Below are 17,948 nucleotides of genomic sequence, written 5' to 3'. Positions count from 1 at the left end.
ACATACTTTGACTGAACACACGCAAAGAATAGATGTAAAGACTCAAAGATTTGTACTAGTGTTTTTTTTTAATGATTTTATTCAGCAAGTTTTATCGTTTGACAAGTAGTTGCAAAGTATTCAATCAATAAACCGGATATATGATATACATTACAAGCACATAACAAAATAGATTATTGCACTTTTGAAAAATGTCAGCATAACGATCCAGGTTTGAAAGTACAGTACGTGAGATTGTGATCGAAGGAGAGAAGCTAGCACAACAAGACTTGACGACTGTTGACAGCTACGTGGGGAATGTTGCTATCAAAAACTAGCACACGTTGAACTCTTGACTTTTCGTGTCCTCGTAGGATTTGGACCCGCGCGAGCGTGAAGCGTTTGCGCGGATTAGCGGCGAATGCAACCGGGAGATGTGATATGGTTCAGTAAAAAAAAAAAAAAAAAAGATTGGATTGTGTTTTGATCTGTGATTAAAAGGTGGGCTAATCGGGGTTAGCTTAGATTTTTGATGGGATGAGTCCATATATCTGATAGTGTTTTGTTTATCATCCGCGTCCAGCCTTTTAGTGGTAATGGAACGCTGTGTCCACAATCCAATTTTCAAAGAAGAAACTCAAGGGGAATATAGATTTTGACAAAATATTACATTTTTTTTTAAATTAAAAAAAAAAAGTCCTAATAAAACGGTATAGGCTAAATGGGGGTGCATGAAGGCTCTAAAGTTTTTTTTGCAGCTCTCAGCAAATCCAAATGAGCAGTTCCAAAATGCCGTGGCAGGGGAAGAACAGTTTTCTTTTCAAATCGAGAGCAAACCAATTGGAACACAAAACACCTCTCTGCTAAACAGTTTTTGTGACTCTTTTGCAAAAAAATTGTACGCTTTTATTTTGTTCGGTTTTACACAGATGCACATCGATGTTTGCGATGCAGATTTCCAGCAGACCAAACATAAATTAAACAGGCAAAATACATGCTGAATGTGCCCACAGATATCACTACAAATAGTGTTTCAAAGTTTATTGAATAGCACTTTTTTTTAATCCAGAATTGCTTTCCATAATATTCCATGCCCTATTGTCTTGATATGAAAAAAAGTATTATATATTTTTCAAAAAGGTTATCAGAATCATTACAAAACTAATAAATCAAACAGATAATGAATGCACCATGAAGTCCAACTTCTTTCAATGAAAATATATTCACTGTTACAGACTATAACACATCTTAACAAAGATAGGTATAAGAACATGCAAAGGTGAATTCGCTCTAGTTTGAAAACCATATTTTAAACAAAAATTGTTCACAGGATTGAACTTTTTTCAATTCTAAACCGTATAAACTCACGTGTTAAAATACTCACTCCAAAAAGTGTGTAAAAGTTTCTTTTTTTTCTTCACAGAATCACTACTCTTCAATTCTAAAGTAACGAATGTATGGGAGTAATGAATGGCATATATATAAAATCGGTTCCGTGATATGAATTTTCATGACCACATTACTATTATTCACAGAATTTTTCAATTCTAAAATATCGAATGTACAAGCAAACACACGTTGTTTGCGCACATACATCTTGCTAAACGTAGTACGGTATATGTGACAAGTTATCGCTATATGAACGACAAAAGATGACGCCCCCCCCCCTCCCAATTCCTCCATCCCCCACGCCCCCGGCGCAGATCCGCACTCGACGTCGCAGTCAGAGCATTTTGTCGTCCTTCTCCCAGGGCACGGGGTCCTGCTCCTCCTCCACCTGCGTGTTCCTGCGCCCGGTCCAAAAGTGCTCCACGTCGGGGAAGCTCTTGGTCTCGGCGTTGGAGCGCAGCGCCTCGGCCCCGTTGCCGTCGACGCTCCGGCAGGGGCCCGCCTTGGCCCCGCCGCCGCGGCGCCGACGGCCGCAGAGCGCCGCCAGACCGCGGCGCACATCTTCGTACATCGCGAGCAGCAGGAGCGGCGAGAGCGCGCCGCACAGGTACACCAGCATCTGGGCGCCCAGGAGAAGCCCCGCGGGCGGGCGCCTGTAGCCCAGCCGCACCCAGGTGAACACGCCCCACTCGGGGAGCAGCAGGAGCCCCAGCGCGCCGCTCAGGCACAGCAGCACCAGCGTCACCTTGCTCTGTCTGCGCGGGCTGCACGGCGCGCCGTTCAGCGCCAGGTGCAGGCTCCGGGTGTGGGCGCCCACGGCGAACAGCACCGGGCCCGCGTAGGCCACCGCCGGGTACGCCTTGTAGAAGGCGGCCAGGAAGGGCGCCGCGCACGCCGGCGCCTGGGAAACGCACAGCGGGCGCCGAGGCGCGCCGAGCGTCTGCAGGCCGGCGAAGAGCATCTGCGGGGCGGCCAGCAGCATGGACGCCAGCCACGCCAGGGCCACGGCCCACGGGACCCAGCCGCGCCGCCGCGGACCGGCTGCTCCCGCGGCCGGCTCCGGCGTGTGCTCCGCCCGGGCGCTGAGCGCCAGAATCAGCGTCTTGGCCACCAGGCAGGCGTGCTGGAACCAGTCGGCGGTGGAGCAGGCGAAGCGGCCGAGCACCCAGCCTTGCTTGTAGGCGGCCAGCGCGCGCGCGGGGGCGCACAGGACCAGCAGCAGGGCGTCCGCGGCGGCCGCCGAGGCCAGCAGGGCCTTGGCCTCGGAGCCGCGGCCGGCTCGGAAGTCCCGCGCCAGAGCCAGCAGCACCAGCAGGTTTCCCGTCGCGCCCGAGACGCACACGGCCAGGATCAGCGCCGGAACCGCCGCCCGGAGGTCCTCGCCGTCAAAGACCTGCACCCCTCCGGAGAAGTCCGGCAAAGTCCCGTTGGGATCCGAATCCATGTCTTGCTCCCCCGCAGGGGAAAAAAAAAAAAAAAAAAAATGCTTCTGGGGAGGAGGAAGGCTGAGCGGACGGGAGCGCGTGTGGCGTGGGAGGCGTACCGGCGTGGGCTATATTGACGGCGGTGACGTGCACGGGCGTCCTTACGCGAGGTGTGACGTCACGTGACGAAATCCAATCGATGAGCTTGGGTCACGCTTTCACCAGGCAACGTGGCAATTAGCACTTGTCCATTACTTGGAGTTGGACAAGTGCGGATATTGAACCCTCCATCCATAAAATTGGACAGGGAAGTGTCTGGCCATTCCACCGGGAAACGTGTGGGTATCGAATGCATCCTGGGAAAAATCCGAGCCCAACTTTAACCACGAGTAGTGTGAGTGGTGATCAACAACAGCTCTTTTAAACAAACTGGGAAAAGTTTGGCTGTTGAATCTTTTATCTAAAAAATGTGGCAATCATGCACTTTGACTCAGGCAGGAGTGGCCGGTAATGTTTTTTACCGGGATAAATGCGGGCGTTGAAATCATCAACCGGCAATACTGTGGGGGTACTGTTAACTCTTTTTATGAAGAAATGTGTGGGTTTTAAAATCTTCCAGCCGGGAAAACAGTTTTAATTTTGGGGGGGGAAAGGTGTTGGTAATTAAAATTTTAACTGGGAAAATTTGGGGTACTGAACCCAGAAGCCACAAAAAACTGTGGGTTTAATGTTAAACTCTCTTACAGCAAAATGTGTGGGTGTTGAATGCTTTTGCTGAGGAAAAGACTGAGTGTCAAAACATAACTAAACAAAACCTTTTCCTGGGAAAATTGTGGGTTCTGAATCTATTAGCAAGATAGATAGATAGATAGATAGATACTTTATTCATCCCCGTAGGGAAATTCACATTTCCAGCAGTATCCTCAAGTCGAGATATAAAATATGAGAAATAAAATACACAAGATACACATAAGTCCAGTACAGAAGTATACTTAAGGTGCTTGTTAACAGTGTAAACAGAATAGTGTGAATCGTTGGAGTCTAGTGCAAGTATATTTAAGGTGCTTGTATAAAGTGAATAGTGCAGTGCAGAGTATGAGGTTTAGGTATATTAGCGTGTCCTACTAAAACCTTTACTGGGAAATATGTGGATGTTGATCACATGCACAGTGAAAGACAGTGTATTAAACTAGTTTGCAGCCAAAAGTGTAGGTGTTCAAGACTTTCACTGGGAAAAATGGGGGTCTTTAGCCCATTAGCTTGAAAAACTCTGGGTGTACTGGTACACCCTTTCACTGGGAAATGTGTGGGTGTTTAACACTTTGACTGCGGTTAACGGTGCGTTAAACACCTTTGCGGAAAAATAACAGTGTGTTCACGACTTTCACTTGCAAAAGTGTGGGTGTTTAGTCCATTAGCTAAAAAATGTGGGTGTACTTTTGAAACCTTTTACCGGAAAATGTGTGTGTGCTAATTACTTTGACTGGGGGAAACGGGGTGTTAAATGCCTTTGCAGAGATAGGTCTGACGCAACTCCCTGACGCTCAAGCGCAACATTTCGCCGAAAAAGATTTGCTGTCTTTCGAGCGTCATTTTCAAGGTCGCGAAAGGAGCAGCTGTGTGAAGGCCTGTTGCCACGGTTACCGAGCGCACACGGCGAGCTGTTTACCCGGAGAGCATCTGGGGTGCGCGCGCGGGTGCGACGGGACAGCATGGAGAGGTGAGGGGGCGCCCACTCAAATGCTGTCACCTTGTGGGTTGCTAGGCGACCTCTTAAGTGGCGCGACGGAGGAGGTGAGGACGCCCTGATGGGATTCGCCGGACGGGGGGCACCACCACGCCCGCACGGCCAGTAATTGATGCGCATGCCACGATGCTTAGAAAAGTGCGACTGAGTGACTGACGATAAACTCAATAGGAAAAAAAAGATAGCTCACATAGATTTTTTCACCCAAACATTTTCCATTTAAAGTAACTCAAATCCAATCCCGGAGGGGTCATCACCCACTCCATATCTTTGCACACCCAAACGTGTCCCGGTGATGAAATGAGAAAACACACACTATACTAATTCCAATACCATTCCAAAACCGTTTGAAATTGTGTTACAACCAAATTTTATTTTTCAATGAAAACACCCACACCTTATTTTTGCACACCCACATTTTTCCCAATGGTGTAAGGAAAAACAAGCAGTATTCCCCATCAAAGGGTTTCAAATCTTTTGAAATCGTTTTATAACCAAACATTTCCCAATGAAGTACCACAAACCTGACCTCCAGAGGGTTCAACACCCACTCAGTATTTTTGCACACCCCAATTTTCCCAGAGGTGAAAGGGTAAAACACACACTATTCCCAATCAAAGAATTCTAAATCTTTGAAAATAATTTTACGCCAAAACATTTCCAGATTAAGTATCACAAACCCGACCTCCAGAGGGTGCAACCCCCACTCCAAATTTTTGCACACCCACAGTTTTCCCAGTGAAAGAGTATAACATGTGCAATTCCCCATAAAAAAAATCACAAATCTTTTGAAATAATTTTACACCAAAACATTTCCAGATTAAGTATCACAAACCCAACCTCCAGAGGGTGCAACCCCCACTCCAAATTTTTGCACACCCACAGTTTTCCCAGTGAAAGAGTATAACATGTGCAATTCCGCATAAAAAAAAAATCACAAATCTTTTGAAATAATTTTACACCAAAACATTTCCAGATGTTTTTTATTTGGTAAATTTAACACCCAAATATTTTCCAGTCAAAAGGTTGAACACCCGCGTTTTCCAAGTAACAGGATCAACACCCACATTCACGTTATTTTTCAGTTTCTTTGTTTTTTGTATTTCAGAATAAATGCAAGTGTGAGCTTATCATCGGCTTGTTTTTTTTTTTTTTTTTTTTTTTAATTTCCCGTGTGGCATCACGCAAAGAGCTAAATGAGCGTGCGCCTTTGGCGAAAGGGCAAGCCTCCCTCCCGCCAGCAAAGAGGCAAATAATTCATGGCAGTCTCGCGGGGGAGGGGGGCGGCGAAAAAGGAGGGGGCTTCTTTTGATTTATCCATCAAAACTAAAGCTGCTGCGACAAATTGTGAAGATTAGGATATGTTACGTCATTTTCAAAAGGCGCTGCACGGGTTTCAAAGTCTGCTTGAGAATTTCTGGATGATTGATTAATTGATGGCTCGACTGATTGATACTGAAATGATTCCAAGCATTGGATACTGATATGCGGGTCAAAGCAAACTAAATTTGAATCAAGCGCGCCCTCGTGTGGTTCAAAGGAGGAACTGTCACTAATGAAGCCTGTCGCTGGTTAATTGCGCTTCAAGTAAAAATATCAATAATGATGGCAGTAATGTGTCAAAGTGTTGTGTTATTTAAAAAAAATGTAAATATATAGAATATGACACAAATATTTCAAGAGTTTTTGGTTTAAAAAATACGCATCCTCATCATAACCTTACAACAGAATGTATATTTTGTACTAGATAATATTACCAGTTTTATTAAAACATGACAAAATGATTGAATTTTTACGTTGTATATTTATTTATTTATTTATTTTTACGTCGAATGAGGTTTTTATGTCATCCAGGTCATAACAGTCCAGGCAAATTTTCCATTTTTACGTACTTTTAATTCAAAATTTTTTAAAAGTAGTTTCTCTTTTAATGGGAACATGAATGTTCACATTTCAATGCAATATTTTTGTCCTGACTATTTAGTCTATCCAAAGTATTGATGAAATAAAAGGTTACAAACAAAATTCTCAAATTGAAATAATGAATTTTTTTCCTTTTTCATTTGGTCGTTTCAAAGTATGATAAAACGTAAAAAAAACTAATTTGTATTTGTACAAAATAGAGTACAAAAAAAATACGCATTTTTTTAAACACAGCGTGATTTCCTGAGTAACGCTGGTGATTGCATAAAATGACCACTAGAGGTCAGCAGACGATTTTTTTTTCAATTGCACTACATTTTGCGCCTGTAAGAGGTGGACTTGACTTGAGCTAGAAGGTAAAAAAAAAAAAGAAAAATCCGACACGTTTCAACTTATGCATTTTAAGAAATCTTACAGAACACAGAATGATTTATTTTTGCAAATGAATATCTTTTACCTAATTGAAATTCTAATTATGAAAATAGTCTTTTTTGGGGGAGAGGAAGTCAATGCCAGGTAAATAAATATGCTAATAGGCTATTATGTTATAGACTATTTTTCACATCGTTATTTAAAGAGATTTTTTTAAATTAATGAATTTATAATGAGTGTCTATTATGTAATGAACTTTTGACTTTGGTTTCTGACTGCAGTACTTTGGAGGTAGTTCGGAAATAAAATGGACTGGCGTCGACGGCGTTCCGTACGCGACGGCGGAGGGAAGAAACAGCGGGCGAAGTCAACGCCAAAGGCATCCAAAATGTCAAGGTGTCAAACTCAAAGGCGTCCGTCGGCGCGCATTCGTTGTCGGGCTTATTTGTCAACGCGCCTCATCGATTGATCCCAACGCAAACAAAAAAGCGCCGGCTCGCCCGCGGAATGCCAAGCGGCTCGCCTATAATCCCGGCGGCCAATGGGAGGCGGCGGCCGCCTTGACCTCCGCGCTTCGGAGAGGTCGCGGGGCGTCGTTTGAAAAATTAGCCGTAATGGCAGCTGTCATCATTTGCGTACGTTCTTCTGACCATTGCTATGACAGGAAAGATCATTAGCGCGCAAAAGTTGTTGACCACTTCAGCCAAAGATGCTAACAGCGGCCATGTTGAGAAATAAACACAAAACTGCAGTTTTGATGCCATCTAGTGGTCATTTATAGCTATGAGCAAACAAAACATTACCCTGTTAAAAAAATACCAACGTTTTATGTACAGGTATATTTTTTTTTCTGTGATAACATTTTTGTTTCTTTTCTCCTGAGTTTTGCATATAAACAAATATATGCAGAAATATACGTAGAAATTGTTTTTCATTCTTGATACCTATGTGGTCAGGGATGATTTACCTTTTTTTTTGATGGAAAAGCACATTTTTAATATAATATAATATAATATAATATAATATAATATAATATAATATAATATAATATAATATAATAACAAAAATTACTCTGTTAAAGGTGATATTTTCTGCGAAAATATTGGTCAATCAGTTCAAATAAAAAAAATCAATTAAAAAAAATTGTGAAATAAATACCATTTTCCACCAAAATAAGATTTTTTTTTTCATTTAATTCTTATATTTTTTTCAAATAAATTCACAGAAAAAATACATTCGCACGATCCAAAAATTTACGTAAATGTTCCCGGGTCTTTGAAAAAACAAACATTTTTTTACCATTACTTTTTCTTTTTTCGCAAAGGTTTCGCATTTCCACCTTGAATTGCCCTCTTGTCCTTTGATGTTGTGAAGATATATGGGGGAGTGTGTATTTTCTTGGGGGGGGGGGGGGGGGCGGCACCCCACCCCGAGCCGCTCACGTATTGTTTGCTCTTCCCCGACATTGAACCGCTTCTCATTTCCCCGAGCAGATGACGGATAAATTGTCTATTATTTGCCCTTTTAAAAAAGCGGCGAGATAAGTCCCGTCCGTCATTTGGCCCCCCGGCCTGCGGGGGCGCCACCATGCAGAAGGCCGGCCCAATTACCGCCGCCTAGTTTGCCGTAATGACTTTCCAATGACGCTCTTGATTGAAATGTAACTGGCGGGGCCGCGGGGCAAGAAAAAAAAACAATAAAAGGGGGAAAAGTTGGAGCAGGTACGGGCGGAAAAAAACTTATTAAGCGGCGCGGCGCTGGCAGCTAGCATAAATTAGCATACTGAGGGTAAATATGCAGACTATTGACGATAATAAAGCGGGATTATTCAATCCAATGAATGTTAAATAGATGGAGGCAAGGCCGCGCGCCTCTTATCTGCCCAAAGCTCCATTTTCTTTTAATGGCTTGACAATTGCGCTTTTTGTTCCCGTGGCGGGCCGGGGCGGCGCCGCCGCACGCCCGGGAGATTTGCCGGCGATTTGATTTTTTTCCCGCCGGTCACGTGACGTCAAGTGGCCGCTCGCTCGCCCGCGTTTTTCCGGGAGGGAGCCTGGGCCTCGGGCCGGCATCAAGATAACGTTTTCATTATGCGCGCCGCCCGATGGACGCGCAGATTACGTTCCGCCGCGCGCGCGCGTGTGTGTGTGTGTGTGCGTGCGTCTGTGAATAAAATAAACATCTTTTCTTGCACCGCTGAAAGCCCATAAATCAAAAACATTTGACTTCTTATTGTGTGCAATAAGACTTTAATCAGTTTGTGAGTGTGTGTGTCAAGGTTACACACACACACACACACACACACACACGCAAATAGTTTCACCTAAAACATAGAGATTTTTTCTTGTGAGGTTTAGACCTTCTATGAAAACGGAGATTAGAAAACACTGTAAGAAATTGCTGTTTTTACAGTAAAATGCCGGAAATTTGGTGGCCAAAAATGTTAAATTCCAGTGGCACATTTTCTAAATTCACGTAAAAAATAATAATGATACTGTTGCTTTAACAACTACAAAATGTACTGCTTAAAATCATTTTTTTTGTTTACAGTAAAATACAGTTGCATTACAGCAACAATTTTTTTACATTCATGCAAATTTTTGATACTGTTGATTTTAAACAGTGTAGTTTGTATTTTGTTGTAAAATCGACATTATCGATACTTTTTTACCGCAAATGTAGAAAATGTGTAACCATATTTCAACAGTACTCTTGGTTGCCAGTACTTAAGGTAACAAAAAAAGCTGTTTTTACAGTAAAATATCGGCAAAGTAGCGTTAAATTAAGCTAACGCATTGACAGCTTTCCTTGTTGTCGATTTCCTTCCCCCAACTCGAAAAGGTCCATTAAAACGCAAACGAGACTTTGAGCGTAAACAACCGGCGAGGTGGAACGTGACCAAGTGCTACAGTATGCTAACGCTAAAGCGGCGCCCGCGTATTGATATTGTCTCTCTTTGGCGGCGGGTCACCACCCGGGGTTAGCTCGAAGGTCCCGCAGGTCCCCGGAGAGCAAGGACGGGGCCCGCTAATCCCCGGCAGGTCCACGTTGACCATGACGGCCGGCGGCCCGTCTGGATTCCGCAAAGAAAAGGTCGTTAGCCAACAGCGCTAACAATGCTAAGACTCGACGTGTTTGTCAAGCGACTTAGCCAGACGTGTCGGTGAAAACCGTCAAGCCGACGTGTCAACAAAGCGAGCGGGGATGCTACTCATTCGGACGTCGGATGATGTTAGCATTAGCTTGATTGTAGCGGCATTAGCGCCATTGTAGCGGTGCGGTCCAGTTGTTAGCAAACCTTTTTTTTCAATGACTAAGCTACTATGATTTATTTTTTTCAGCCAAGTATACCCTAAACATTGCAAAGCATTTTTAGATGAAAAACTTTGGAACTAAAAAAAAGAAAAAAAGTGTTTTATTTAGCATTTCCAGAAGAAACCTTTGTTGTGGGAAAACGATCCCACTGCGCAAATGTATACATCTTAAATAAATAAAGGCATACACCATTTTGCTAAGGAGTCTTTATAACACAATTTAGCAAAAAGTTGCTTCGTGTTCCAATTGATTCGATCTTAATTTGAAAAGCAAGCCGCTTTGTTTCAGTCATAATATTAGATTTGCGGAAAAAAATAAAACAATAGATTGGTTTGCAAAGGAATCTCTGTAACACAATTTAGCTACATGTGTCATGTTCAAATTCATTTGGTCTTAATTTGAAAAGAAAGATTCCTTGCTTCGTTTATTCTTTATTGTACATACAGCTGATACTATGTTGACATGGTAGGAATTACATACTAGAAAAATAGACAATTTTGTGGAGTGTTAGATTTTAAATGATAAAATCCAAAACATTTAAACAATTTTAAATGCTAAAATGGAATATATATTTTTAAATAAAGTTAATTTGTTGTTGGGATTCTGTGTTATTGAAGTATTAGTAGTATCTGTTCTTGGTATCGTTGTCATGTCTGATATCAGTTTGAAGAAAGCGGTATCACACATTACTAAAATGCTATTGTAAAACATAATTGAAGGAGAATTTGTTGTCTTTTTTGGAGGAAGAGAAACGTTCAAGAGAGAAAAAGTGACAAAAAACAGTCACAGATGCGTAAACATTTCATCCTTTGAAAGCAATGAATTTTCATTGAGCGGATGGGAGCGTTGGCGTGGGGAAGGCGGCCCACTTTGGGGGCTCCCTCGCCATTCTTGCGCCATTCTTGCGCCTTTGTTGCGCCTTTGTTGCGTGTTTGCCCAGCGCGGCGGAGGCCAAGAGGACGGAGATGATGGGCCGCAAATCCTCACTCCATACAAGCGGCGCGAGAGAAGACCCTCGTGGGAAATGATCTCTGCCCGGGCGACCGCAAACACTCAATTACGGGGGGCTTACCGCCGACGACCCCCCCTCGTCTGCCCCTCGCCTCCCTGGAGGACATCAAAGGGCCAAAGGAAGCTGCTGGGGTTTTTCTTTCTTTTTTTTTTGGGGGGGGGGGGGGGGGGGGCCTCTTGTGTGCCCTCCTTGCTTTGTTGCGCCGCATTATTCATTTGTCATGTCGCGTGCGCCTAATCCGCTGGCCCCGAGGTGTACCTCATAAAATGACAAGACAGGTCAATCGACACATCCGGAATAGATGACGGGATCGGGAACGGATAAATCGACAGGATAGAACTATGGCAGATAGATACGTCCTTTTCAACGATTTACCCCCCTGTCAAGTAGTTTTTTGATATTGTTCCAATTCATTTGCTCTTAATTTGAAAAAAAGCTATTCCTGTCATTACAAAATTTGATTTCTAGCTCGTCTTCTGCAAAATTGTGTCACAAATAAATATTAAATGTTTTTCTATGTGTATATTGCAAAAAAAGTGACTATAATACAAATTAGCAATAAGATGCTTCACGTTCCTGTTCATTTGTTCTTACTTTGAAAAGTACAACTATCCGTAACAACACTACACTACATTTGGTGGCATATTTTACACTCCAGATAGATAGCCTAACACTCAATATTGTTCCAATTATTTTGCTCTTAATTTGAAAAAAAAAAAAGCTCTTCCTGTCATTACACTACATTTGTAGGCATATTTTATTGCAGGAGCTACACGGACTCTTTTATTCCTGGCTCGTCTGCCCAAAAAAACTGTGTCACAAATGAAAACGAGTACCTATATGAAACTCTATAAAATGAAAGCAAAAAAAACGTTTTCAAATCCTTTGATCGATGTGAGCGAATTTGTGGAGCGCATTTCACTGCTGTGGAGCGATGCGGTCTCCAACCAACAGATGGCGGTAGAGACATGGTTAAGACCGCGAATCGTATTTTTTTTCCCCTTTAATTTGCTAGTGGTGGAGTTTTTTTTTGTTTGTTTTTTTGTGGGGGTGTTTTCGGAGTGATTGACAGCTGGCCGGAGGCCGCCGTTTAGCAGCTCATTAAAAAGGAAAGCGGACAAAGCGCCCCTAAGACTCGGGACAAAGGAGCAAGCTCCTTGTCCTTCTTCTTCTTCTGCACAGCTGCTAAAGCAAACGAGGACTTGAGACACATGACACATGAGCATGAACACAAACACAAACACGGGCAGCTGTTGCGCCGCCGAACTGGTCGCTTTGCTCGCCTGGCGCCGTGCTACGTTCACGCGCCATCCGGAAAATCTGCACTCGCACACTGTCCGAGACTACCGTTAGAATTCGACTAAATAGAGACCGTTGGTGAAGGCGTGCATCAGCAGAGATAGGACTCCAAAAGATATTAATAACTTATAATCTCAAAACAACTTGAACAAATATTGATATCACGATCATGGACTAAATATAACTCGATAACTGCATACGTAATATGCTACAATGTCGATACAACCCCAACAGATATTGAGGCCATGATCCTATAGGTCATGGCCTCAGTATAAATGGTTCAACCATCTATATCAGCTGTGTATCGGTACGACTCCAACCGATATTGATATCAACTGGGTACGGTCTTGAAACAACCTGATCAAATATTGATATTATGACGCCATACATTTGGACTAAATATGACTAGATAGCTGTTCATATCAGAAGCTACGATATCGATACAACCTAACCAAATATTAATATCATGATCATGAACTAAATATAACTAGATAACTGCATATACGATATGCTGCAATATCGATACTACCCCAACAGATATTGAGGCCATGTTCCTGTTGGTCATGGCCTGAATAAAACAAGTTCAACTAACGATATCAGCTGCGTACTGATACGACTCCAAACGAAATTGATATCATACTAGGTTCGGTCTTGAAACACCCTGATCAAATATTGATATTATGACGCCATACATCTTGGACTAAATATGACCGTTCATATCAGAAGCTACAATATCGATACAACCTGACCAAATATTGATATCATGATCATGGTCTAAATATGACTAGATAACTGTATCTGTGATATTCTACAGTATTGAAACGACAAGATTAGATACTGATCGTTATTGCGGGTTATAGAAATGATTCGCCATAAAATATTAACAATGTAATAATGTAGATCAAGATAATGACCTAAAAATTGATAACGCAAGCAACAGTATCGACACGACTGGTTGGGATCGGTGCTAGATTACAACGATTATTGCAGCCGGGCCATCAAAAGTTGTATCGTGGATGTAAGCTACACAAGTGATAACACGCTTGGTATAACGTACGCTGGCTTCCAAAGGTCACCTCGATGGTATCGCAAATTCCATTTTTCCTGCCGGCACCTGAATGCAGCAGGTGATTATTGCTATGCTGCCGCTCCAATGTGGCTTGTGGCGCTCAGTTAATCTCCTCGGCCTCGATAACACACACACATGGACGCGCACGCACTCACGCTCACACACACACACACACACACACACACACACACACACACACACGAAAAAAAGTCCTCCAGCACTCCCACCCGATCACAAGCCCAATTATTGCCTTTTAATTGGCTGCTGGGAGACATTTTATCACATGGCACAATAATGTCACTTTTGAAGTGCACCGTTGATTTTTTTGTGTGTGTGTGTGTGTGTGTGTGTGTGGTCATTTCCATTTGACAAAAAAAACCACACACACACATAACACCTGTTCTATATGTGCATTATGAGCCGCGCGGGATACTTGATCTGAAGAGCGCAGCCTAAATATTTACACATGACGCCCAGTAAAAGCAGTAAGGCAGCTGCTCGCTCCATTTCAGAGCAGATATTAAACGTTCATGTTTTCGTCGCACCAAAGGCTCAAAAACGAAGTTTAAAATGAGCATGCGAACGAGATGAAACAACTTCCTGTTTTAGCTAGTTCAAAAATACTTTTTTTTTTTATGTGAGAGACGTGGCCTGGGTTCTGTTTTAAAAGCTGGAGACAAAATGGCCGCCCGCTTAACAAAACTGACGTCGGGAACTGAAAAAAATCAATTCGATGTTGAATCATGTACACTTTGTTTTTTTAAATCAGTGTAGTGCATTTGTTGTGTACATTTCAGTTGTATTTAACTTTGAAGTATGTGCGCATTCATTTTGTTTGTTCTCGACATTAATTTACAATTTGGAGCATTTTTATGGAATCATAATTTGGTGTCAGTCATTTTACAGTAGCTTACGATTAGGGCAGCGACTCACGATTATTTGATCATACGGACATGAAATATTTTATACTTTTTTGTATATTTTCTTTATTTAACTACCGTCATTTATTTCATTGGCATTGTTTTCTGAAGTGATTTTTTTTTGTTGTATATTTTTACTTCATGATCTTTTTTTTCATGTTCTTTTTTTGATTTTTGTTGTATACTTTATACTTTTATTATAATTTATTGATGTATTTCTTACAAAGTCATTAAATAATCTTTATTTATTAATGAAAACTTTATCATCGTTTCTTTATGTATTTCCTTTATTGCCATTGTTTTCTCATTTTTTTTGTTTTGTGTTTTTTCTTCAATATATTTTGATTGCATTTTATTTTAATAATTTTTATATTATTCATATTTAATCTTTTTACATTTATATCTTCTGAGATTTTTTATTGTATATTTTATAACAATTTTAATATCATAATCATTTGTTGATGTCTTTCTATATTTTTTTTATTATGTTATACGTATGTATTGTATATTTCATGATATATTTTACGATTGTTTTATATGTACTTATTTATCTTCCATCATTGTACATTTGAATGATTTATTTCTATTTTATTTTAGATAATCAATCTGCTTTCAAGGAGGACTACAAAATTGGATGAGGAATATTAATACATTTAAAAAAAATAAATACAAATCTGAGCATTTGGACCATTTTAAATAAAAATATAATATAAAAAGTATAAAAATCTAAAGGCTTCATCCATTATCCAGAATAAATATTGAATTATTTAACGATTTGCTAACTACTTACAATATACATTTCTAAAATAACCTCTGTGATATTTTAACACATTAGCATGCTAAGCTAAAGGCCGCTGTTGGACGTGGAAAAAACGCTTGACTTTTGCTAAACAAGTTGTGTGTGTGTTTTTTTTTTTTTTTTTGCGGGCCATTCTCCGCAGCTGTCTCGGGATGTACCGAGGACGGGAGCGTTTCATTACGAGCGTCGGGGGTGAGAAAGTGAGCCGCGATTAGCTTTCTAATTAGCCACTTTAAACTCTAAGTAGGCCATTTGCACTCTGCACTCCGATGTCTCTTTCTCTTGGCTGCGTGTGCGTGCGCGCGCGCGCGCGTGTGCGGCAGCTGCTTTCCCTCATTGTCTTCAACGGCGTGTGTGCGGATTATGAGCAGTTACGTAAGCCGGGCGCCATGCAGATGGGCGTCCCGACAAGGGGATGATTGACAGGCGTCCTCCAGGAATAGAAGGCCTCGGAGCGCTAACTCCGGCCCGTCGGAACGCCCGCGCGGGCCCATGGGACGGGACCAAGTCGCTAACGAGGCAGGTCAGCCGGTCGAAGGAGACGGACGCTCGAGTCGATCCAGCCCAAGGCGCATCGGCGCAGCAGGAACTTTGCTCAAAACGCGAGGGACTCAAATGTCCCGCCCTAGTTCTGAAGAAGACCCCGAGGGCGGAACTTTCAAGACGCATAACTACGAGTACGTTCAAGCGGAGGTCGCGCTTCGATTCGTAGAACTAGAAAAAGTGCTACCAGAGGCGGAACAAGAAGGTTCCAAGAAGCCTTGGGGGAGGTTCTGCAGACTGAATGAAAAAGTAGCAATTGCACGGACTCCAAACGAAACTCCGAAGCAAAAGTTCCGCTTCGGTTCCCGGAACGAGAAGTTTTCGGAAGCTGGTGGGCAAAAGCGCAAAGCGCAACTTCCACCGAGCCGGCCTTCACTTTGAAACCAAATTCCATCAAAGTCATAATTGACGCAATTATCCCCACAAGGTTGCCGTGTGATTTCATTTCAGACCGGGAAAGGTCAGGCGTTTTTTTTCTTTTGTTTTTTTTTTTCCAATTCTCATTAACCGCCACTGCTTTCCCTCGCCTCGCGCAGACACTCGTTTGATTTCATTTACTTCCCAAACTCATCTAACTTAAATTAACTCCCTAACGCTACACTGTTAAAGTTTTTTTATTTTTATTTTCATCGTTGCGGGCAGATAGAGGATGAGTTGTGGTCGCGACTTGGGAATTTGTTTTTAATTGTTCCACAATATTAGAATGTAGAACAGCGGTTCTGAAATGGGGGTACATGAAGGAAAACGTCTACCCCTGGGGTATGTGAATGCAGAAACAGGAAAACCTAACGTTTCTTTTCGAATTAAGAGCAAATGAATTGAAACACCAAGCAAATTAGTGCCGCAATCTGTTCTGTTGGCTGCGTGAAACTCAGTTATTAACCGCTTTACACAACCTATTAAATGTGTACCCCTGGGGTATGTGAAGGCCCTTCTTTAACGCAGTAACAATAACAGCTAATGTTTGTTTTCAAATTAAGAGTGAATGAATTGGAACATGGAGCAACTTGGTGCCGTAATCTGTTTTGTTGGCTGTGTGAAGGTCAGTTATTGACTTATTTTACACAGATATGAAATGTGTAGTTCTGGGTAATGTGAGGGTCCTTCTTTAATGCAGTAACAGGAACAGCTCACAAAATAAAAATCAAAAGTTTGAAAAAACATATAAAGATAACATGGCACACAGAATGCTCATTTGCAACCATAAAATACTAGATTGCTCGCTTCGAATTTTTGCATCAATCACTGAAACCGCACCATTTTTTTTTCAATCTGGCATTGTAAACCTGCGCAAAAAATATGAATCAATGGATATTTTCCCCAAGACTTTTTGATGAGCAGTTCCTGTTGATTATGAAACAGGGAGATTGGAGACTCCTAAATGTACAAATTGCCTTTGTTTGTCCGTATACTGCCCCCAGGTGGACGGGGCCTTCACAGCAGAAGAGCAGCAAAATAGCCACAAAATTCATCCAAAAAAAAGAAAATCTTCATTTCTTATGTTCTATTGTTTGTTTTTGAAGGTCAGAAAACACATAAAGAATATTTTCATTTTAAAGGCATGGCCAGAACTAACGACTTCCATTCTTTTGAGTATAACGACTAAATAATGTTAACGATGAAGAATTTGAAATGTTGCGTTTACTCTGTCGTCGCCTAAAGGGAACATCTCAAGTACTTGTGTCAAAATACCCGCTGTGTAGCCCCTCCCCCCCGACATGGCCGTTTCCTGTCGACACACTTGAGCTAGCTTGCGGGCGAGGGACAAACTAGGTTGGAAATGTCAACAACGGGGCCCTCAAAGCCTCACCCGCTGCGGGCGCCCACCCCAATCCAAAGCTTTTCTCGCTTTGACGCCGAAAAATAATGTCGGACAAGAGGCGCGACCGGTCAACACCTGACAGGTTCCAAAAATGAGCCCAGATGTTAGCTAGCGCGAAATATCAGAACTTCCTCAACTCGTTCAATGCCAAAGACGTGTTTTTACGCTTTTAACTCATTTTTATGAATCCTGACGTTCAATTGTATGCACTTTTTATTCCAAGCGTTTAGCTAAAGGAGAGACTAAAATGATAATGATGAAAAATAAAAAAACTAATGAATATTTAAGGTACTAAAGTAGGAACGTCATGTAAGTCTTTAGGTACTAAAGTACCC

General features: G+C 42.1%; 1 protein-coding gene across 1 annotated transcript in view; it reads right to left on the bottom strand.

The window, feature by feature from the left end:
* Positions 1-1,684: 1,684 nt before the first annotated feature.
* LOC148412415 (G protein-coupled receptor 151) overlaps positions 1,685-17,948 on the bottom strand; it is an 18,023-nt gene continuing 1,759 nt past the window's right edge. Inside the window, exon 2 of the mRNA XM_088432887.1 lies at positions 1,685-3,148. Coding sequence (XP_088289013.1) covers positions 1,703-2,812 — 1,110 coding nt within the window. The 5' untranslated portion in view covers positions 2,813-3,148 and the 3' untranslated portion in view covers positions 1,685-1,702. The remainder of the gene's footprint in view (positions 3,149-17,948) is intronic.

This window comes from Hippichthys cyanospilos, chromosome 14 (genome assembly GCF_059441005.1).
Source record: "Hippichthys cyanospilos isolate Australia breed blue-spotted pipefish chromosome 14, RoL_Hcya_1.0, whole genome shotgun sequence".
Classification (NCBI taxonomy): Eukaryota; Metazoa; Chordata; class Actinopteri; order Syngnathiformes; family Syngnathidae; genus Hippichthys; species Hippichthys cyanospilos.
Note: the sequence above shows the minus strand (reverse complement) of the source record. Positions and strands in the feature narration are given on the sequence as shown.